At 36.1% G+C, this 23,365-nt stretch overlaps 1 protein-coding gene across 3 annotated transcripts in view; it reads left to right on the forward strand.

The window, feature by feature from the left end:
* LOC149575675 (carbon catabolite repressor protein 4 homolog 4-like) overlaps positions 1-9,386 on the forward strand; it is a 140,618-nt gene extending 131,232 nt beyond the window's left edge. For all 3 annotated transcript variants that reach the window (XM_089815439.1, XM_089815437.1, XM_089815438.1), the window contains exon 10: positions 8,857-9,386. In XM_089815439.1, coding sequence (XP_089671565.1) covers positions 8,857-9,180 — 324 coding nt within the window. In that variant the 3' untranslated portion in view covers positions 9,181-9,386. The remainder of the gene's footprint in view (positions 1-8,856) is intronic.
* The last annotated feature ends 13,979 nt before the right edge of the window (positions 9,387-23,365 follow it).

Raw genomic sequence — 23,365 nt, forward strand, 5'->3', positions numbered from 1 at the left:
TCTTTAATTTTTTTCGAAAATCATAATTTTTTTTTGAAATTATCAAACCCTATTATCTAAATTATTTTTTTGAAATATTTGCTTCAAACTAGGGTTCATTTGAGAATATTGACCATCAATATTCACGTTTTTTTTTTTTGGCCGTCTTTGAAAAAACGTGACTTTTTTGGGCATTTTCATCCAATTTTTTCTACACATCTAGGTCTAGGAGTGATGCCAAGGGTTTTTTCTTAAAACCCTTAGTAACATATTCACACCCAAAAATTGTGTTTTTCGTTGCAAATTCGCTAGGATGTTTCTGTTCAAAACTCTAATATTTTGGGCTTGAATTTTTTCCTGATTAGAGATTCTTGTTGGATTTTTCGAGAGCTCAACTAGGTTGTCAAATTTTTATGAATGTCTCGATTTTCAAGTTAGCAGGTCTGAAAACCGACAACATATTCTTTCTAAGTTTTTGAGCTCTCCTCTAGGTACCCCTTCAATTTCTTTGAGTCTTTATTTTTTGCCTCAAAGTACGTGCCTTCATTGATTTTCATATTTTTTCATTAAAAAATGTGCTATGGCATCTCTGACTAATATTTGATTGAAAGCAATTCAAAATTCAATGGTTGGAATTATACATGGGATATGGGTACATCTCAAGAATCTTCATGAGACTTTTGACAAAAGAAGAGCTTTCTTTTTTAAGAGCACTCTATTTTTTATTATCATAGATGAACGAACATCATTTTAGGCTCACCTGAATAGGATTCAGGAAATCCATGATTAGTTGTTTGCCACTGGTCGCAAAATGGAGGAAGAGGATGTTGTGGTCATCACTCTTAAGAGTGTACCCAAGTCCTATGAGCATTTTATCGAGACTCTGAACATCACTTCTTCTGATGTTGATATGAAATTCATAGATCTCAACACACTCTTGCTTTAGCAAGATCAGTGGAAATAAGAGTTCGGTAACAGTTCTAGCTCCACCTCCACAGAGCAAACTTTTGTTGCTAAATCCTTTCAAAAGGATAAAAGAAAGCCTTAACGGTCTTCTCAGCAGAAGTCCTCTCCTCCAGCTTCAGAAGGCTCTCAAAAGAAGAAAGTTCAATGCAACTATTGCCACTAGTTTGGTCAAATGAAGGTTGAATGTTGGGGACACTTAGCTTCCCAATCTAAACAATTAGGTTCACAACCCAGAGCAAATTGAGTAGATGGAATCCACCTTTTATGCCTTCATGGTTAAAAGACCTGCAGATCATGTGAAGTAGTCTGCTTGGTACATTGATTTAGGTCCCTATTGTCACTTTAGCCACTGTAGAGACTAGTTTACTGATTACCAACCTTATTCAGATTTTTTTTTTGTGGCAGAGAAGAGTACACCGTTGATGGTAAATGCAACATTCAAATTCAGTCTGTTGGCAGGAATCTCATTTTTCTCAATGTGTACTATGTTCCAGGGATGAACTAAATCTACTCTCAGTTAGTTGTTGTTACATTCTCCACAGTTGGATGCCACCTTTAGTTAACATCAGTGTACATCACTGATAGGGCAACTCAATCTATTGTTGTAGTGGGTCTTGATGATCATGTTATTTTTCTGACTTCATGATTTTGGTGATTCTTGGGACTTAGCTATAGTTGCTCAACAGTCTTTTGTTAGCATACTTTGGCATCAACAGTATGGGCACTTAAATGTGCATTATCTCTCTCAACTTGCTCGGGAAGAGCTTGTCCTCGGTTTGCCAAAGATTCAGACTCAACATCTTTGAGTTTGTGATGCATGACAAGCTGGGAAGCAACATTGCACCCCTTTCATTAGTGGTGATTCATGATGAGCTTCTCAGGTACTTCAGCTTGTTTATGCTGATATCTATGACCCTATGGCAACTCCTTTTGTTTTTGGGTCTAGGTATTTTATGTTGTTCGTTGATGATTTAGTTAGAAAAATGTGGGTATATTTTCTTTAAAAGAAATTAGACACATTTCCTATCTTTCAAAAATTTAAACCTTTAGTTGAAAAAGAATCTAGGAAATCTATTATTACCCTTAGATCAGACAATCGGGGGAATTTCATTTTGATGAATTCTCTAGCTTCCTGGATACTCATGGCGTCAAACACCAGTTAACCACACCACAACAGAAAAGTGTAGTTGAATGTCAGAAAAGAACAATCACCAAGATCGCTCACACTCTGCTCAAACACAAACATGTTCCAAAGAAATTCTGGGCAGAAGCAGTTAACATTGTAGTTTATCTTTTGAATTGGTCACCCACAGTGGCGGTCAAAGGTAAGACTCTAGAAGAGGCCTGGTCAAGTCGCAAGCCCAAAATCAGTCACTTGAAAGTTTTGGCTCCCTGATGCATCCCACACCAAGTTGGATGCCAAGAGTTAGAAACTCATGCTTTTTGGATACAATAGTCTTAACAGAGTTTACTGCCACATTGACACTGAGACATCTCGTCTCTTGTACAGTCATGATGTAGTCTTTGATGAGCAACTAGGACCATTCATGCATGTTTCTCCTCTTCTTGGTCAAGCAAACAAGCCTAGGAAGCCTCGTGATTTGGGAGTTAGACTTCCATTAGGTCTACTTGATAGGAGGGCTCCAATAGCTCCTGCGGCTCTAGTTATACTAGTGGTCCTTGTCCAGACACCTCTAGCTTCTGTTGCATGATCACTTAGATTTGTAGATGTTTCACCCGAGTTTGATCCAGATTCTTCAGATGAGGAACCTGATCATAGAGCATCTCATGATACTAATGTTGGTCATTTCCGCTCCAGCGTAAGTGCTGGGCTAAGACACCTACTAATCTTTGTAATGATTAGCTCGTTGATGGGAGAATTGCTCGGAAAGAGAGAAAACCTACGAAGCTTGTTAACTTTGCTCTAATGGCCAACATTCATAGTGTATTTGAACCTCAAACATATTTCAAGGCTAAAGGAATTCTAGAGTGGGAACAGGCCATGACATTTGAACACTAGAGCCTGCTAAAGAATAACACTTGGGTCCTTTTTGATCTTCCATTAGGGAAGAAAGCCATTGGCTATAAATACAAATATGATAGTACTTTGGATAAGTACAAAGTTCGTTTAGTTGCAATGGGGTTTTCTTAGTGTTAGGGCATTGATTATGAGGAGACATTTGCTCCTACTGAAAAGATGAGCACAATCAGATTAGTCCTAGCCATGACAACATAGTTTAGCTGGAAGGTCCATTAGATGGACTTCAAGAGTGCTTTCTTGAATGGCAATCTCCACGAAGAGGTCTACATGACACAACCTCTTGGTTTCAAGGTTGCCGATAAAGAACATCAGGTTCTCAGATTAGTGAAAACTCTATATGGCTTGAAGCAGATCCCTCGGGCATGGTACACGAAAATTGATAAGTACCTTAGTAATCAAAGCTTCTAGAGGAGTTCTTTAGACTCAAATTTGTACATCAAGACTACTGACAGTGACATCATCCTTTTGGTTATTTATGTTGATGATTTGATCATCACTGGTAGTTCAACATCTTTCATTCAGAGAATCAAATAGAATTTATGCTAGTCTTTTGATATGATTGACCTTGGGCTCATGCATTATTGCCTAGGTGTCGAGGTTTGGTAATTGTCTTCTGGTATATTCATCTCTTAGTGAATATGACAGGGCTCTGTTAGATGAATTTTGTATACAATATTGCAAGCTTGCATCTACACCCATGGAGACATGTCTCAAGTTATCAGCCACGTCTGATTCTCCTCTTGTTGATGATACTACATACAAGAAACTAGTAGGCAACCTCATCTACCTCTCTGCTACTATGCCTGATATCATCTTCATAGTTAGCTACATCTCACGTTTTATGATAGCTCCTAAGGCTGATCATTGGATGGCAGCAAAGCGTGTGCTTCGTTATGTGAAGGGCGCTATAGATTTTGGACTTCTTTACTCTCGAAGTTCTAATCCTAGACTCGATGGGTTTACAGATTTAGATTGGGTAGACTTTGTTGACAATAAAAAGTCAACTTCTGGATATGTGTTCAGTTTGGGATCTAGTATCTTCACATGTACCAGTAAAAAACAACAGACAGTTTCTCTCTCTTCTATAGAAGTAGAATACAGAGGAATAGTCAAGGCACGTTGTTAAGCTGTTTGACAAAATATTAATAAATTTTTTTTAAAAAAAAAAGTTTGACAAACTTAGTGAAACTTTAGGTTAATTTCTTTTGGGTTCCCTGGCGAGGCATTACAGTTAATTAAAATAATCTTTATTAAATTAATTCTTTCTCTTTTATTAAATCACAAGACGTCTTTAGTAAAATATTTATTAATTTAACTAATTAATAATATTTAGATAAGTAGGAGATAATTTCCACAACATGTCAAATTGTGATATTGCTATCAGGATTTAATTGTGTGAGTTTGAGTCAAACTCATTGACATATGTTTCATGAGTAGTGATTCAACATGAATCCATCTCTCATGAGAATAAATGGAACACTTAGCACTCATTGGATCTATGTGATGCTCATAGGGTTGAAGCACTGGGACTTCTCAGGAGGCCACCCATCCCAGTACTACTCTAGCCTGAGCGCGCTTAACTATGAAGTTTCCTCCATGGTTAAACCCAAAGCTTGCAACCCCATTTGCAAAACCTTCACCAATTGTTGTGCCTTATGAACCATTCATTAGAAAGCCCCTTAAGCTCATTAATTGATAAGTAGGAGATAAATTCCACAGCGAGTCAAATTGTGATATTGCTATCAGGATTTAACGTGTGATTTTGAGTCAAACTCATTGACCTATGTTTCATGAGTAGTGATTCAACATGAATCCATCTCTCATGAGAATAAATGGAACACTTAGCACTCATTGGATCTAGGTGATGCTCACATGGGTGAACCACCAGGACTTTCCGAGAGGTCACCCATTCCAGTACTGCTCTAGTCTAAGCGCGCTTAATTACGGAGTTTCCTCCATGGTTAAACCCAAAGCTTGCAACCCCATTTGCAAAACCTTCACCAAGTATTTGTGCTCAGGTTGGAGTAGTATTGGGATGGGTTACTTCCCGGGAAGTCTCGGTGCTTCACCCCTATGAGCATCACCTAGATCCAATGAGTGCTAAGTGTTCCATTTATTCTCATGAGAGATGGATTCATGTTGAATCACTGCTCATAAAACATAGGTCAATGAGTTTGACTCAAAATCACAGTTAAATCCTGATAGCAATATCACAACTTGACTTGTTGTGGAAATTATCTCCTACTTATCAATTGATGAGCTTAAGGGACTTTCTAATGAATGGGTCATAAGGCACAACACTTTGTGAAAGTTTTGCAAATGAGGTTGCAAGGTTTGGGTTTAACCATGGAGGAAACTTCGTAGTTAAGCCCGCTCAGGCTGGAGTAGTATTGGGATGGGTGACCTCCTGGGAAGTCCCAGTGCTTCACCCTTATGAGCATTACCTACATCCACTGAGTGCTAAGTGTTTCATTTATTCTCATGAGAGATGGATTCATGTTGAATAACTACTCATGAAACATAGGTCAATGAGTTTGACTTAAAATCACATAGTTAAATCCTGATAGCAATATCACAATTTGACTTGCTATGGAAATTATCTCCTACTTATCAATTGATGAGCTTAAGGGGCTTTCTAATGAATGGTCATAAGGCACAACACTTGGTGAAGGTTTTGCCAATGGGGTTGCAAGCTTTGGGTTTAACCATGGAGGAAACTCTGTAGTTAAGTGCGCTCAGGCTGGAGTAGTACTGGGATGGGTGACCTCCTAAGAAGTCTCGGTGCTTCACCCCTGTGAGCATCACCTAGATCCAATTAGTGCTAAGTGTTCCATTTATTCTCATGAGAGATCGATTCATGTTGATTCACTACTCATGAAACATAGGTCAGTGAGTTCGACTCAAAATCACACAGTTAAATCTTGATAGCAATATCACAATTTGACTTGCTGTGGAAATTATCTCCTACTTATCAATTGATGAGCTTAAGGGGCTTTCTAATGAATGGTTCATAAGACACAACACTTGGTGAAGGTTTTGCAAATGGGGTTGCAAGCTTTGGGTTTAACCATGGAGGAAACTCCACAGTTAAGCACGCTCAGGCTAGAGTAGTACTAGGATGGGTGATCTCCTGAGAAGTCCCAATGCTTCACCCCTGTGAGCATCACCTAGATCCAATGAGTGCTAAGTGTTCCATTTATTCTCATGAGAGATGGATTCATGTTGAATCACTACTCATGAAACATAGGTCAACGAGTTTGACTCAAAATTACACAGTTAAATCATGATAGCAATTTCACAATAATATTTAGAGTTTATTATAAAAATGAAACTCTTAAATATATTATTATTAAACTAAGTAAATATGATTACGCCAAAATTAGATTTTTATTAAACCCTTTAAATTTAATTCTTTAATTTAATTAGTTTCTCAATTAAGTACATATAAATAATGATTTTTCTTTATAATATTTTCATTAAATTATCTTTTAATTTGATTTAATTATAACAGACCCACAAAACAAAGCTCCAAACTCCAGGGTTAAAATCATGAATTCACGTCAATTGACGAATTCAAAAAGGTAAAACTCAGATACTTGTCCTACTTTCTAGGACAATTGGCTTAAGGTTAGGATTTGGACTCAAGAATTATGTCCCCTCTTTTACCGTTGAGATATTGCAATAAGACCAAGTTGTAAGAAATAAGGCAAATGTGGTAATAAGGCTAGGCTCAAGTTCATGGAGTTGATTTCGAAAAGACATTTTATCTTGTTGCACTTAGAAAACAATAATGATGTTCTTAACAGTTGTCAGTGTTAAGAACTTCAAAGTCTATTAGATAGATGTAAAAATAACCTTCCTAAATGGGAATTTGAAAGTAGTTTACTTTGAACAACCTAAAGGGATCGTCCTCTCAAAGAATGAGAACTATGTTTATAAAGAAAAGAAGGCTCTTCATAAACTAAAGAAAGGCCTAAGACTTCGTATTTATGGTTGGATTGTATCTTTAAGAGTAAGGCTTTAAAAGAGTTATTGGTGATAGCAATTTGTATATCAAGAATATAGGATACAATTTTTCAATTTTTTTTTCTTTGTGAATGACATCATTTTTGGAGGTAAAACATCAAAAGACATCATTTTTGGAGGAGACTATGAAGTAATGTGCAAAGACTTTGCTTGTAACGTGTAGAAGAAATTTGAGATGTCGGTGCTTAGTGAGATATCTTTATATCTTTCATTCTTGGGTTGCAAGTATCTTATTAGGATAAAGGGATCTTTATTTCTCATTGAGTGTGTTAAAAAGATGGTAAACAATTTGAAGATGGAAGATTGCAATTTAGTAAGAACTCCTTTGTAGATGGTGAATCTCCCACATCAAATTAGACTATGTATCGATTTGTGATAGGAATTTCGCTACATCTAACAACAAGGATTGATGTTATGCAACTAGTTGGCTTGGTGGCACGGTTTGAGGGAGCTTTGAAGGAAACCCATGTTAATTTAGTCACAAGAATATTTAAATGTTTGAAGAAATTGGGAGTGATGTCACTCTCACCCACTCACCCATCTTTTCAAAGAAGAGTGTTTTTGAGAGGAGTTTTTCATTGGTTGATTCAATTAGCCCCAATACCCTTCACCATTGATATCACTTTATGAATTCCACATACATTCAATCATCATTCACTAATATATCAAACAAAAATAAATCATTCAATTATCCATAAAACACATATTTGGATCAAGCAAATAGATCAACATTTAATATATTTTTCAATTCATTTATTCTATATTAATCATTCTTACATCAATCTATCAAGAAAGGAATCAAACAATAGAAACAAATGAGAAACAAAAAAAAATACTAGTTTATAACTCAACAAACTTAAGTTTACAAGGTGCTTGGTATGATGTATAATGCATATAATTACTTGGTTCGGTGATTTATTTATTGTGTCCTCAATTTAATCGTACTTGGGTTATGATAAGTAATTAATAAATTGCTTCATTCTTGCTATTATTTTTTAATAACTCCATAATTAATTATATTAATTAAGATCCTTTAACATGTTGATCCTCCAAACCATCCCATTATGGGATGAAGGATGAATTTCATGATGAGGAGGCAGCGACATTGGTGGACAAAAGGGTGAATGATTTGGTGTTCATTCCATGCTCTTGGGGTTGATTTGAAAGGAAAGATTATCAACACCTTATTATTCTTCTAGGGATATCATTTTGTGTATGTGTTGGTAGGGAAAGCCTTTGATTGAAACCCCTCATGCTCTCAAGAGGTTGAATATGGAAACATGGATAAAGGGTACAGATACAAGCATCTCACTAGGCATACCAACCCATGCTATATGTCCAAGGTGTCACCTCTTTGAGCCAAGTGGGTGAGTGTCCACTCTTAGCCTTAGGGTGAAGATTGCTTCGGGTTGATCCTATGATGTTCCTTTATTCAAATTATATTGTAGTTAGACTTATCTAGTGAATTGTGATAATTATATGCATTTTAACTATATATGTGATTGGTAACCCTATATATATATATATGATTGTGCAAACTTAAGTTTGGGTTTATCTTCTGAAAATGCATTTTAAATGGCAATTTCATACCTCTATCTATTTTACATTTCTTATTCAAATGGAACTTGTGATATTAGGGCAATCCCAAAGAGGGTATATTACCACTTTCTTGTTTTTGCTACTAATTAGCATTATTTCATTGTTATATTTTCTAGAGACTTTTTGGCCTCTCCAAATAAGGTCACCTTAATCCATTTGCAAGTCTTGTGTATACTGTGATTTAAATGACTTAAGCTTGTTTATATTTAAAAGCTCTTACATTGGCAATAATATTTTGAGTTCAGGTGTACCAGTACCTTATATCAGGTATTTCACAGTATGATAATGGTTATTCTTACAAAGCTACAACAAAAGAAGCATCTAGAGGAAGTCCAATAGCATTACATAGTCTCCATGCATCTATAGGAGGAGAGCCCATGTTTACAAATTACACACCTGATTTCACTGGGACACTCGATTATATATTGTTCTCAAGTCCTGATCATGTGCAACCTATTAGAGTTCTCAAATTGCCATCTGCTGAATCACCTGACATACAGGGTGGATTACCAAATGAAAATCATCCAAGTGATCACTTGCCCATTGGAGCAGACTTTGAAATACATTGAATGCAAGATTTTTAAAAAAAAAATCTTTTCTTGATTGATGATGCTTATTATTGCTCTCTTTGTATTATAGGGAAAATATTATATCTTTTTCTTCCACTATGTATTTGTTTTTTGAGATCAAACACATGGTTTAATAAGTTGGTGCAATTATATTTTCTTAAATTGACAATTCATTTAATGTTTCAGTTATTTAGATTATTAAGAGACGATTGTTCCAAAATAATCATGAAAAAGGGACTCCATATGTGAATGTTGTGAGCATTTGATATTTCAAAAATGAAGGATGAATTTATTCTGGAGTAGAAACACCACATATTTCATTGTTTGAAGCTCCAAATCACCTTTTCAATACCTTTAAAAATTCAAAATTTTGATAATAAATGTAAAAGTTATTTTATAGGCAACATCTATAACTTTCAAATGGCTACACACTTTTTTAATTGCATTGTTGAATTTCAAGAAGTTTTGACTAGATATATTACACAGGATACAAGACATACAACGTTTTATATTTTTAAAAGTTGTAATAAAAATTTATAGATAATTATTTACTTGTAATAAAATTACAAAAGAAAAATTGGCATATTAAGCTTGTATCCTTTAAGTCTATTGAAGTTTCGATTTTTTTAGTTTGTAATTAGGTTGCATAAACATGCTTAGTTTTTATTTTGTTATTGAAATTTTATATTTCAAATTTTCATCAAATTTTTTTTTTTTCATTTTTAAAAATACTAGTTTTTAAATTTGGACTTCATTGTCCTTTAAGATGTTAAAGTATTAGATTTTTTCTTTTACAAACTATATTATTGTTGTCAAGTTGTTTTCTTTGCACTATGAGGTTATTCATGGTGCAATTGTCACATTTTTCTCACGCCCATAGAATTTTCTTTTCATTGATCATATATGTGAACACACTAATTGGATATTGTTAATAATCATTCCTTTGGGGCGATGAATGTTCATGCTTTGAATGATGTTATTGAGATCTATTTTGTTACACATTGGCTCACCAATTCAATGCTTGCCACCATTTAGATATTGTGTGGGATTAGAGTATTAGGTTTTTTCTTCTACAAACTATATTATGATTGTCTAGTTGTTTTCTTTGCACTAACTATGAGGTTATTCATGGTGCAATTGTCACATTTTCTTACACCCATAGAATTTGTTTTTATTGATCATATAGGTTAACACATTGTTAATAATCATTCCTTTGGGACAATTAATGTTCATGATTTGAATGATGTTATTGACATATGTTATGTCACACATTGGCTCACTAATTCAATGCTTGCCACCATTTAGATCTTGTGTGGGCATTTCAACACAATATAGATGACATATGATAAATGGGAACCTTTTCTTATGCATTGGATTGTTGGAGAAATAGATGCTTGCTTTTTTGTTTGTGATAAATTGTACCTTTTAAACTCCAACTTTTGTTGAAATTGACTTCCTATCTATGCTCAAAAATATCTTGAACAGGGTTGATCAAGCCGCAAGTCTAGCTCCATTATTGTTTACATTTTCTAGCTTTTCCTCTTTGTCATTCAAACTATTACTAGATATTGTCTTATCTAACCACCTTTCCTATATAGCTATGTAGTGTATAATAAGTGTTTCCTATGATATCCTTTATACTCCATAAGATGCATAACTTGGTGAAATGAGGAAACCATTGTCTCGTGGATTTAAAAAGTCCAAAAGAATTGAATTATTGACTTCAAATAATAATGTATGTAGTAGAGTAATCTACAAAAGGAATTTTGGGTCATTTGAAAGAAACAAGGGTCAAATCTAGGAACCAATAGCATAGTCAATAGAAGGGCCAATCTATGCAATCATAAGGTTTAGGAAAGTCTATTTTGATAAACATAGTAGGCTACTAAGAGAAGCTACCTTATTATATGCCTTCCCAAGCTGTAATTATATTATCTAGAATAAATTTAGATTTAGTGTAAACCAATTTTGCTAGTCAAATAATTAATGTTAGTATTTAATAAAGTTTGAGAGAATTTTCTTTAGTTATGATATTGTACATCATATCTAATAGAGTGATAGGTTCCAGTTATTGAAATCCTTTGGTCACCTACCTTTGGTATGAATTTTAAATTGTATAATTGTTAGTTATACTTCCTTGCAATTTGATATCTATGGCTTCGAGATGTACATTATTGATGTAGCCCAAACCCTTCAAAACAATAACTCAGAAAATTACACAACACAAAAGTTTCAAAATGTCATATTCTTCATTAAACTTTTCCAACTCTACTCTCCTCTACAATGAAAGAAAAACTACTTATTACAATTTTGAAAATTACCATTTTTGGCAGACTTTCGGGATTTTTCATTTTTCATTTTTGGTAATCCTACAAATCCTAATTTTGTTAGAGTAAGTTATTTATTACTCTAGTTGCTTTAGCTCTCTTAGGTGCATATAATTAATATTTTATATTAATTATAATGCGCAAACCTAGTTTTCTTTCCTTTAGGGTTTCGTTCACCTTAAAAGGTTGAACTCTTGTATTTTGTTTTTATAACTTAGAATACATTTTTCGCTTTCACATTCTTGAGAACTTCTAAGCTCTGTTTTTTCCATTTTTTTGGCTTCTTTTTATTGTAGGATATTTGCATGCAGGTGTTCTTAAGGATCTATGAAGTTGGTTTTCTCAACTTCTACAAATTTTTCCCAAGAAAAGCCCCCAACTAAGGCAAGATGAATTGCCAACTAATATACGTTTTCAAGAATATGATTTTGGATTTATTACAAAAACAACTTTCTAAAAACTAGAAAAAAATACAAAAATCCAATTTAGGAGGCCAAGATGATATTTCAGGCTCTTGAAAAAATGTCGAAATGGCTACCAATTGAGCTAAGCTCTACTAACAATTCAAATAGCTCCTCCTCACGCAAGGCCAAAACCCACATCCAAGTCCAAAGTTATGATCATCAGATGCTCCTGCATCATTCTCCATTGCTTGAAATAACGCAGCTCCTGCAAGTTCTGATTCTCGAACTACTTCCATTTAGACTCATCTAGCTCCTACAAATCCCATTTTGTAATTTAGGTGCTATTTGTTGGTGCCAACCTTTCCCACTACACGAGATATCTGTTGTAGGCACGTTGGCGAGTTTGAACACTCTTCTTGTCTAGAATTTGTGCAACCTTTTTCCTTTTCTTGATGGGGATAGTGTGTGTCCAGTCTACCGCATCCTCATTTTCAATAGAGGCATCATCACCATGGAAAGTATATAAATAAGAAATATTAAACACAAATATATCAAGACCACTAGGTAGCTCTACCTCATAATCATTATCATTGATCTTCTTTGGAATCTTGCAGGAGCCAATTTTCTTATATTTCAATTTATGATAAGTCTTGGTAGGAGACCTCTCCTTTTTGAGATAAACCATCACTAGATCCCCTGCACTAAAAACCTGATACCTTCTAGTAGCATCTATGGAAACTTTGTACTACTCATTGTTGTTCTGCAACTTTTGTCGCATATTTTCTTGCAACTAGTAGAGTTGCTCTGCAAAGGCTTCTCCATCATCACTAACTTTGTCGCCCAAGAGAAGTTGCACCAAATCGAGAACACCCTGAGGATTGTGACCATAAACAACCTCAAATGATGACTTACCAGTTGACCTGTTCACTAAGTTATAAGAAAATTTTGCATGGGGCAATGCCAAATTCCATTGATGGGCTTCTCTTCAACAATACATCGCAACAAATTACCCAAACTTCGATTGACAACTTTTGTTTGTCCATCAGTTTTTGGATGATAAGCACTACTGAACTGTAACTTTGTCCCCATCTTCTTCCATAAGATCCTCCAAAAATGACTCAAGAACTTAGTATCTCGATTAAATGTGATTGTTTTTGGAACCCCATGCAATCTAACTATTTCAAAAGAGAATAACTAAGCCACCCTAGTAGCATCACTAGTTTTCTTATAAGCAATGAAATGGGCCATTTTTGAGAATCTATCCACAACTACAAAGATAGAGTCATTACCTCGCCGTGTATGTGGTAGTCCCAATACAAAATTCATACTCTAAGTTTGTCCATAGTCCTACTGGTACTAGTAATGCCATGTACAATCTAGTGTTCTAGGACTGCCCTTTGGGTACTTGACAAATTTGACACCTTTCCACAAACTTGGTGATATCTCGCTTCATCTTTGGCTAGTAGTACTTATCTACTACCAAAGTTATTGTTTTATCCTTCCCAAAATGCCCAACCATACCACTGCTATGAAATTCTCAAATAATATTTTCCTGCATTGAGCCCATAGGAACACATGACTGCTTCCCCTTGAATAAATAATCATCTTGCATAAGATACTCACCTTGAATAGTGTCTGCATGTCCAGGTATTGGATTCTTCAATTAATCAACAACTTCCCAAAAGTCACTATCAGATTCATACAAGTCTTTGATTGCATCAAACCCAATGACTTTTTTTTCCATGATGGTCAGAAGAACAACTCGCCTGCTCAAGGCATCTACAATTTGACTCCATTTCCCTGATTTATGCTTCAGACCAAAAGTAAACCCCTATAGGAAAGAGACCCATTTTGCATGTTTAGTGTTCAATTTATTTTGTGTGTTCAAGTATTTCAAAGCAATATGGTATGTAAATAACACAAATTCTTTGTCTACTAGATAATGCTTCTAGTGTCTCAAAGCTTGCACAATTGCATGGAATTCTATATCATGTGTTGGTGTTTTAAAACACTACAGCTTCAAATTACCCCGATGAGAACAAGATACATCTAGGGGCAGCTACTTCCCATCTTTAACATACCCTTTCAAACACTAAGCCAACTATAAGGCTAGACACTTCTACTTTAGGCTCTACAAAACCTAGGTGGGTGTACCTCAAGTTCACTTATATGATACCAGTGCTAAAACATACACTTGAATCTTGACAAAGCAGATAAAAATCTTAAATCTTCTAACACTTATGCAAGGATATCATACATGGAATAGCTAATAACATGACCAAATAACTTGATAAGCTAAGTGAGGGTATCACATTTCGGTTCTTCAACATTTAAAGGGAAAAATATTCGATTAATTATGTTGATTTTACCAAAACCCCAAATATGCAGCAGTAAGAACAAGTTGATCCTGTAGCTGATCAGTGTCTTATACATTGGGCAATTCCACAAATTAAACACATACATCTGTGATATCAATGACATGTTTCATGCACCCATATACTAGATCCATCTTATCACTTTGTGAATCGGACATCGGTGTTCATAAAGACCTCATTCTTATGAAGTATCCTTCACAAATAACCAACAATCTTGTCAAACACATCAAGCATTTACTTCGTCCTTTGTTCCAAAAGCAAAATATATCAGATATACAACCTTAAGGGGATGCAAATGGGTCTCAGTTCTTTTCCCTTAACCACATAAGATTGCAGATTATAGAGATAGGAGACAAGAATTAGAATGAAACTAAAGATATTCTTGCTCAATTGTATTCATTTTCTTGAAATTATACATTCATATGCATGAAATTAAAACATAGAAATTCTTAACAGATTAGAACTAACCATATTATCTTCACTACTGCTATTCATACAAGAGAAAAATTTGGTGGAATTCTAGTCATGGATCCAACAATGTGGTCTCATACTAAAAATTGCCAACCAACACAAATGAATGAGAGAAAGAAAGATATAGAAGGAATGAATTCCCAAATCTATTCTACAACCGCTACATGTCCACTTGGAAAACTTCCATCTGCAGATGCAAAACATCTTTCTACTCTCTCTATAACTTTGTAAATCAAATCCTTACTCATTTTGCCTCCCAAAAGCATAAAATATCTAAGATATTTGATGGAACAACATAATTGATTGTAAAAGACAAAACTCTCTAAAAAATTCCATCAAAAATCATGCAAATTGTGAAATACTAGAGGCAAAATACACTGTTATGCATCAAATTTCGAACAAATTAAGCCAACCAAAAATATCAAGTGTATCACAACTGAATTCTCTAACTGCACTGATGAAATCATTGCCTTTAATTGAGCATCCCATTGAAAATACAAAACCCCCTATAGCGTGCACCAGTGACCACCTGTGTAAAAAACAACTCCAGAATTGGAAAGTTGGTCTCCTCTTGATTCCAATGGTATATTAAAGTCCATATTTTGGACAAAAAATGCCCCCTTCATAGCCGTTCAAAATTCCAAGCTCCAACTATGTGTTGCACATAGAAATGCAAAATATTTTAAGAAAATTTAAAAACTCTATAGTATAAACTATAGTTTTTAAATTATAACCTTGATTTTTTATTTTTGAACCCCCATTTGAAAATATTGCATAAAACATTAAAATAATTAATATTTTATTTCCTCTTACCATTGAGCCTTCAGATGTATGCCACATGGTGAAGGATGATTGGCCGTCATAATTCTTACCGATTTTTTATGTTTTCCAAGATGTCACCATGTTGCTATCGGCGAAATACTTCTATTTTCCGATGGCAACATAGTGACCACTAAAAACTTCACCGAAATCCAACCATATGTTTGGGCAACGTCTATACAGCCACGAAAATGCACTTCCTTACGAAGGAGAGGACTTAAATTTTTTTTTGAAAAGTTAGAAAAAACAATGTAAAAGGAGTGCATTTTCGTGGCTGTATAGCCACGGGCATATGTTTGTCGGGCTTCCACGTCATTTCTTCTGTCAGCATATTTGTTCAAAATTCACTCTACTTGCCTCTAGCTGTCAGTGACCACAGATCCCGCATTGAAAGTTTGCGCTTCAAAAATGCATGTCTCTTAAGACATAAAGTTTATGCAGTGAAATTGTATATAGACTTTTAAAAAAGAACCTACACAATAAATGTGGGACAACATTTATTACACTATCTAACTTTGACTGTAAATTTGATTCAACATGGGGGGCAGATTCGGGCAGATCTGCCTCTTACCTTTCTTTGTCAAATTCAAACACCCCTAAAAATAGCAGGCTTCTGCTTCTGTATGGGTCTCGATCCATCTAAAACTGGAACTACCCCAACCATCTATAGTTGGTGGATGGGAAGGATGGCCCCGATGGCATGGAGCTATGACTGATTCCCGCCAGGCAATAGTTGGGAAGAGATGGGCAGCAATAGTTGGAGATGGGCTATTATGGCATGGGATCTCCAATGAATGTATCTGAGGTAGTGCTGGATGGTCGTGAATGTTAATTATTGTTAGTTGGACAGCTGTTATTTTTGACCCGGAAATAGCAGCACTATTTATGGGTAGCTTGGACAGCTGTTCGTCCTTCTCTATGAATAGCGGTTGTATTTATGGGTGGTTTGGACAGCTGTTTGTCCACTTGCCAAAAATTAGTAAATGGTTATTATTTACTAATTTTAGTGATTCCTTTTGGACACTTTGCAACCAATTCTATTATTGGCTGTTGAGTTGTCTTAATCTCAGCCGTTGGTTAGATTTAATCTCGGTCGTTGGTTTACCAACAGGAGTAGTATAGAAAGGGGTCATTGGGTCATTTGGACAGGAAGCTTTGCAGGGTTAGCAAGGAAGCTTTTGGAGAAGCAGTTTGCAGTGTTAGCAAACAGTCTTGCAGTGTTAGCAAGGAAGCTTTGGAGAAGCAGTTTGCAGTGTTAGCAAATAGTTTTGCAGTGTTAGCAAGGAAGCTTTGGAGAAGCAGTTTGCAGTGTTGACAAATAGTCTTGCAGGAAGCTTTGCGAGAAGAAGCTTTTGGAGAAGCAATTTGCAGTGTTAGCAAGGGAAAAGAGAAGAAGCTTTTGTGAAGCAGTTTGCAGTGTTAGCAAACAGTCTTGCAGTGTTAGCAAGGGCGCAGTGTTAGCGCAGGGATAGCAGTGAGAAATATCAGCGGGAGAAATTAGGAGGTTGTCGGAGTTCTGCCAGTGTGAGGCAAGGAATTTTGTATCTCTTGATTTGCTGAAGTTTAATATAATTTCTCATCTGTAGAATTGGTTTTCCCTTAGGGGTTTTTTCAGGGACAATTTGTCCGAAAATATTGTGTTCATTGTGTTGCGCATTTCTTTCCGTATTTTATAAGTGAAGTTGCAGTTGTGTTATTCTTCGATATTAGTTGGGAATTTATTTTCAGCAGTTTAATAATCATTTGTGATAGGAGATTAATAATCAGTGACTGCAATAGTTTGATTTTTCACAGTGAAAGCTGCCCTTTACTCTATAGTGGTTGAATTATCAGTAGCTCTAGACAGAGACGAAATAAACATTAACGAGGGAGACTAGTTGGGTTATGCAATTCTCAATTCATCCATCCTTCCCCCACTCTTGTTCTCACACCTTGCTCGGTCAGGAGAAAGTTAGGGGGCTGGTATCCAAATATTAGGGCCTTTAGCCTAAAATTCTATAGAGCATTTCACTCTTTTAAGAGCAGCCTACAAGATTCGTATCTAATAAGGATTAGAGAAGGATCGGCGGATGTGAGACTTTTGGATCAGCTACAAATATGACATGCGGGACTAATTGCTGTGGTGGAATCGATGCTTACAACCGCACAACTTTGCATTGGCATTCTGAAACTTGTCACGCATTTCAGATCCTGGGTTGAGATGATCACAACCTCGAATGCGACTCCATCCATTCACTATTTCCTTATAAAATACACAATGAATTGTAAAATAAAATTTCTATCCACCTCCAAAGCGTGGATCTCCTGGGCTTCAACACTGCAGATGCCCCATATGCTGAATTGATTCTTCACAAACCTCTCTTGCATGTGACCGGAGTATTGCCCCTTCTATGCAGTGTTTGTGTTGGTGTTCCAATTGAAAAAAAGGCTTGCATGCCTCTCCTTCCTGCGGCTTTAACATGGGTGTTCTCTACTTTCAAAATGGAGATGGGAGCCCCTTTAAAACTGTCTTCTCCCAACCTAGCTTGAAACATTTCCCAAACTCTTTCGTTCCTTGCCGAGAAAGCATACCCTTCGTACCAGCACTGAAAAATGAGTGTCGTGGCAAGGATCATTTGGATGTATATTCCAATTGAACAACCAATTTCAGCTTGCGTGGATTTCCAAGGACTAATACATGGTGGAGTCAGGTTTCGTTCAGGGTCCCATTGATTGTGCATTGAAGGAGCTTGTATTGCGTGCTCTGATCCAACATCATGAAGTCCCAAGGAGTAGAAGGTTGGGAATCCCAACTTTTGAGTGGTCCATACACCCTGCTCACGACTTCCTTCTCTCTACCTGTGCATTTCAATTACTCCTTTCCTTCTACTCCCAATGTTTGACAATCACATAACATTCCATTTGGCTTATGCTCAATAAGAATCTTTCCATATTTCCTCATTGTAACTTCAAGAATGACATGCATCCATATTAGAATTTATAATTATTACAATCATTATAACCCTCCCATTTAGAAGATTTTTAATCCCCAGTATACCTTATTAGTTTGCTACCATTTAGTCGGGCTCGAAGGTGGGTCCGACTTAAAAAAAATTTCATTTTCAAACACTTGATTTCTCAAACTGATCCACTGATTTCGTAATACTGATTCGAAATAAAATCGACCACTAGAAACAATTTCAAAACTCATTTTACATCTTTCTACAAACTTGCCAACTTTGTGCCAGGAGGTCCTTTGACCGGCTTTAAAACTGATCAAAACACTTGACCAAGCTCTGAAATAAAACATACTGATTCTCTATTCCGCATACTCCTACCCTATCAAATCTCTTCTTATGACGAATTTTTACTCAAAAGATATTGACTGCCAAAGTTGCCCTCCTAGAATTACCTGCAAGAAAACATGTTAGAAACCACAAAATGTGTTCAGATTGGCTTCGAAAACTAGGCAAACTGACACTTGGGGGAACAAGAACTGGGGCATTGGTTCATTGTCATGAGGAGAGTATCAATCTACGATTAGGGCTCATGATGAATAACAGGACGAAAATGGCGAGCAATCAAAGTGGGCTACTCGAATTTTGCAGATTAGAAACATTGGCATAAAAATGATTTTCACAAATGGAATGGACCTGAGGAAGTGTGCAGACGGATTCATCAAGGTTTGCAAACTGACACGCTTAAATTATTTTTAGAGGAGAACACAACGGTACAATCCATTCAATCTCACCCATCATAGATTCGGAGATATGACATCACAGACAGGGGTACTGACCAATCTGTACTTTATGACACCAGTAAAACTTTACAAATTGCAATTGGAATCGTGTTTGAAAACTGATCAAATGGATTCGTCATAAGCTCAAAATTCAGACATAGAAAGAATCTGACCTCTATAATATAACACAAAAGGAATTTTCTCATTTTGGTCAACTGGATCAAATTTATAACAAGTCAAACAGGGCCTCCCAAAATTCTAAACAATTTGCATCAGCATGACAATAGTAAACAACCAACTTTGAGGGATTCTAAACCTAGGCCAAACATATCGAAACAACTTGAAATTTGAAACATAAGTTCTTTGGTAAGAATTCTAGACACTCCCAAAGCGGTGAGTCATGAAACATTATTGGGCGAGACATTCAATTGCAAACATGGCCTCCTATTGCTATTTGACACTTAGGCAAAAATGCAAATTTGGGCATTGCTCAAAATGGGACTTCACAGAATGGCTTGGAATGGCAATTTACATCATGAAACACATAGACGTACTGAATGAAGGTGTTAGAACCATTAAACACCTCTTAGGCCTCAAAAGGACAGCCGAGTACACTTGCATTAAAAAGCGTTTATAGGGCTTGATTTTTTTCGACGGTACTCAATATCAGGGCTTTAATTTTGAGTCCCAACAATATCTAGAATATTTCTTTTGCACATCATTCATTTTTTCACTAATAAAGGCAATGAGCCTACCTTCTTGACTGAGTACAACACTAATGCCCACATGTGAGGCATCATAGTCCACTTCAAACACTTTATCAAAATTTGGTAGGGCTAATATTGGAGCTTCAGTGACCTTCTTTGAGTATTGGAAACTCTCTTCAGCCTTTTTGTTCCATGAAAACTCTCGACCCTTAGTGCAATATGTTGCAGGTGCTACAATGCTACTGAAATTACAAATGAACTTTCTATAGAAAGTATCCAAGACATGAAAACTTATCACCTCGGTGATACTACGTGGACTATGCCATTCAAGAATGGCTCGAACTTTCTCTGGATTCATCTTGACACCATCTACAGAAATGACAAACCCCAAACGAACCAAGCTTGCTTGCATGAACCTACACTCCTTCAAATTAGCATAGAGTTCCTCTCTTTTCAATACCCCCAATATGATCCTCGGGGGTTGCAGATGTTCTTCCCTTCCCTTACAAAAAATCAGTACATCATCAAAATAAACTATTACAAACTTACCAATATAGGAACACAACACAGTATTCATGAGTCTCATAAAAGTACTAGGTGTATTGGATAAACCAAAAGGCATAACCCTCCATTCATACAAACCATCCCTAGTTTTGAAAGTAGTTTTCCACTCATCCCCCTCTCGGATGCAAATCTAGTGGTACCCACTTTGCAGATCATTCTTAGAGAAATACGTTGCTCCAGCAAGAACATCCATCATGTCATCCAAACGTGGGATAGGATAACGATACCTAATGGTTATCCTATTGATGGCTCGGTTGTTTGTGCACATCCTCCACATTCCATCTTTCTTTGGGGTTAATAACGCTTGGACAACATAGGGGCTCATGCTTTCCTCTACTAAACCTTTTTCCATGAGCTCAATCACCTATTTGTCTAGTTCTATATATTGTGTTGAACTCATTTTGTATACCTCTTGATTGGGAAGACTTGCTCTTGGAATAAGATCAATATGATGTTGAATATCTCATTTTGGGGGAATTCCATTAGGTATCTCCTCTGGAATAACATCTGAATATTCTTTCAACACCGCAACTGCTTCTAGTGGTATAGTCAAGTCTTCCTCTTTCCCCTTTTGTACTACCAATGCATAACAACACCCTGTTACTTTCATCTCCTTGACAAGTTCTTTTTTAGATAGCATACTTTCAGTTTTTCCATCACTCCTAAGAGGTAATAATATTACCGTAGATCCATCCTTCCAGAAGGTGTAAATATTCTTTTCCCCATTATGAATAACCTTTCTATCATACTGCTAAGGACGGCCCAAGAGGACATGGCATACGTCCATCAGAATCACATCACACCATAGCTCATCCTTGTAGACCTTTCCTATGGAAAATTTAACAAGGTGCCTCTTATCTACTATGACTTCACTTCCATTTTTAAACCATGCAATTCACTAAGGATCAGGATTCTTTTCACAATGGAGATTTAGTTTCTCCACCATTTCTTTAGAAACCATATTCTCACAACTGCCTCCATCAATAATTACTTGACATACATTTCCTCTTGAGGTACACCTTGTCTAAAATATGTTGGCTTTGAGCCATGAATCATCAATGCCTTTCTCCTCTACATCCTCCTTGGATGGAATAATCATTGTCCTCCTCATCATGAGACTTTCTCTGATATCCGGGGACACTTCTTGTTCAAATCCATCATTGTTAGCTTGGGATTCACTCTGGGTGACCCTCCTTGATTTCTATCTTGCATGTTAAAATTGGAACACTCAAAGGCTTTGTGTCTTTCTTCTCCACACCTAAAACAAGTGAGAGGTCTTCTCTAATTTTCCTAGCCTCTTTCGCTTATGTAGCCTCAATCTCTCTGAAATCTCCTTCCTCTTTCTTGATTTGGAGGATTTTTCCTAGTGTCTATATTTTTTTCAAATCCTTGAAAAGACTCTCCCCGACCATTATTAGAACCTCCCCAAAATGGATTTGAGGTACCCCTTTGACCACCTCTATTCCTCTAGATATATTGCCTGTTATGCTTTTCTTCAACCTTTAGAGCTAATTGGTAGGCTTCCTCCATACTATTAACACAATGCATGCTTAGTTCATCTTGGATAGAAATTTTAGGTCATTTATGTATCTAGCAACCATCTCCTCATCATCTTCTTGATGCTCTATTCTCATGGATAACTTATAGAAATCATTTGTGTACCCTTGTACACGAGACAAATTTTGCTTCAGATTTTGGAACTTACGAAAGAGGGTTTGTGAGTAATCTAAGGGTAAGAATGTTTCCTGAAGCTTTTTCTCCATCTTGCTCCACATTTTGATCTTTTCCTTTTTTTTTCTAGTTCATTCCTTCTAGAGGTGATCCTACCATATCATTGCATGTCCTTTTAATTTTGTGCATGCAAACTTCATCTTCTTTTCCTTTGCCATAGGCTTCCATCCAAAAAAATTCCCTATCTAATTTAGCCAGTCTATCAACTCTTCTGGCTTCAGACTATCAACATAGTTTGAAACTTCAATCTTGATCCCTGCATTTTTACCTTCTAAAGCCTGAAGCACTCTATCTTCATAGCTCAACTCTTCCAAGTGTTCTTCTTCATTTCCTTCCTTTTGATTAGCACCTCTTCGATTTCCCTCTTCATCTGATTCATTCTCTCCTTGTACTACTAGTATTCCTTGATTACCCATTCACTCATTTAGTCATTTAATCTACCTTTACATATCCAACATAAATCTCTGCATTGGAGTGACACCTCCTCTTCCTCTTCGTCTTCCTCTCTCGGCCATCTTCCCACTCTGATACCAAAAGATGTAGCCCAAACCCTTCAAAACAATAACTCAAAAAATTACAAAACACAGGAGTTTCAAAATGCCAGATTCTTCGTTAAACTTTACCAACTCTAGTTTCCTCTACAATTAAACAAAAACAACTACTTATTACAATTTCAAAAATTATTATATTTGGCAAATTTTTGAGAAAAATTAGATTTTTCCGTATTTGGCAAAACCCATCCTATGAATCTTGATTTTTCCCAAAACAATCCCCCAACTAAGGCAAGATGAATCGCCAACTAATTTATGAAATCAAGAATATGATTTCAGATTTATTACAAAATTAACTTTCTAAAAAATTGGAAAAAAACACAAAAATCCAATTTTAGAGGTCAAGATGATATTTCAGGCTCCGGAAAAAATGTTCAAACAGCCACCAATTGAGTTCAGCTCAATGACAATCCAAATAGCTCCTCTTCACGCAACTGCCTATAAAATTTCAGCTAAAACCCACATCTAAGTCAAAAGTTATGACCCTCAGATGCTCCTACATTGATTATGTAGGTCAT

This window comes from Cupressus sempervirens, chromosome 2 (assembly GCF_028749045.1).
Source record: "Cupressus sempervirens isolate cs-2001-9-10 chromosome 2, ASM2874904v1, whole genome shotgun sequence".
Classification (NCBI taxonomy): Eukaryota; Viridiplantae; Streptophyta; class Pinopsida; order Cupressales; family Cupressaceae; genus Cupressus; species Cupressus sempervirens.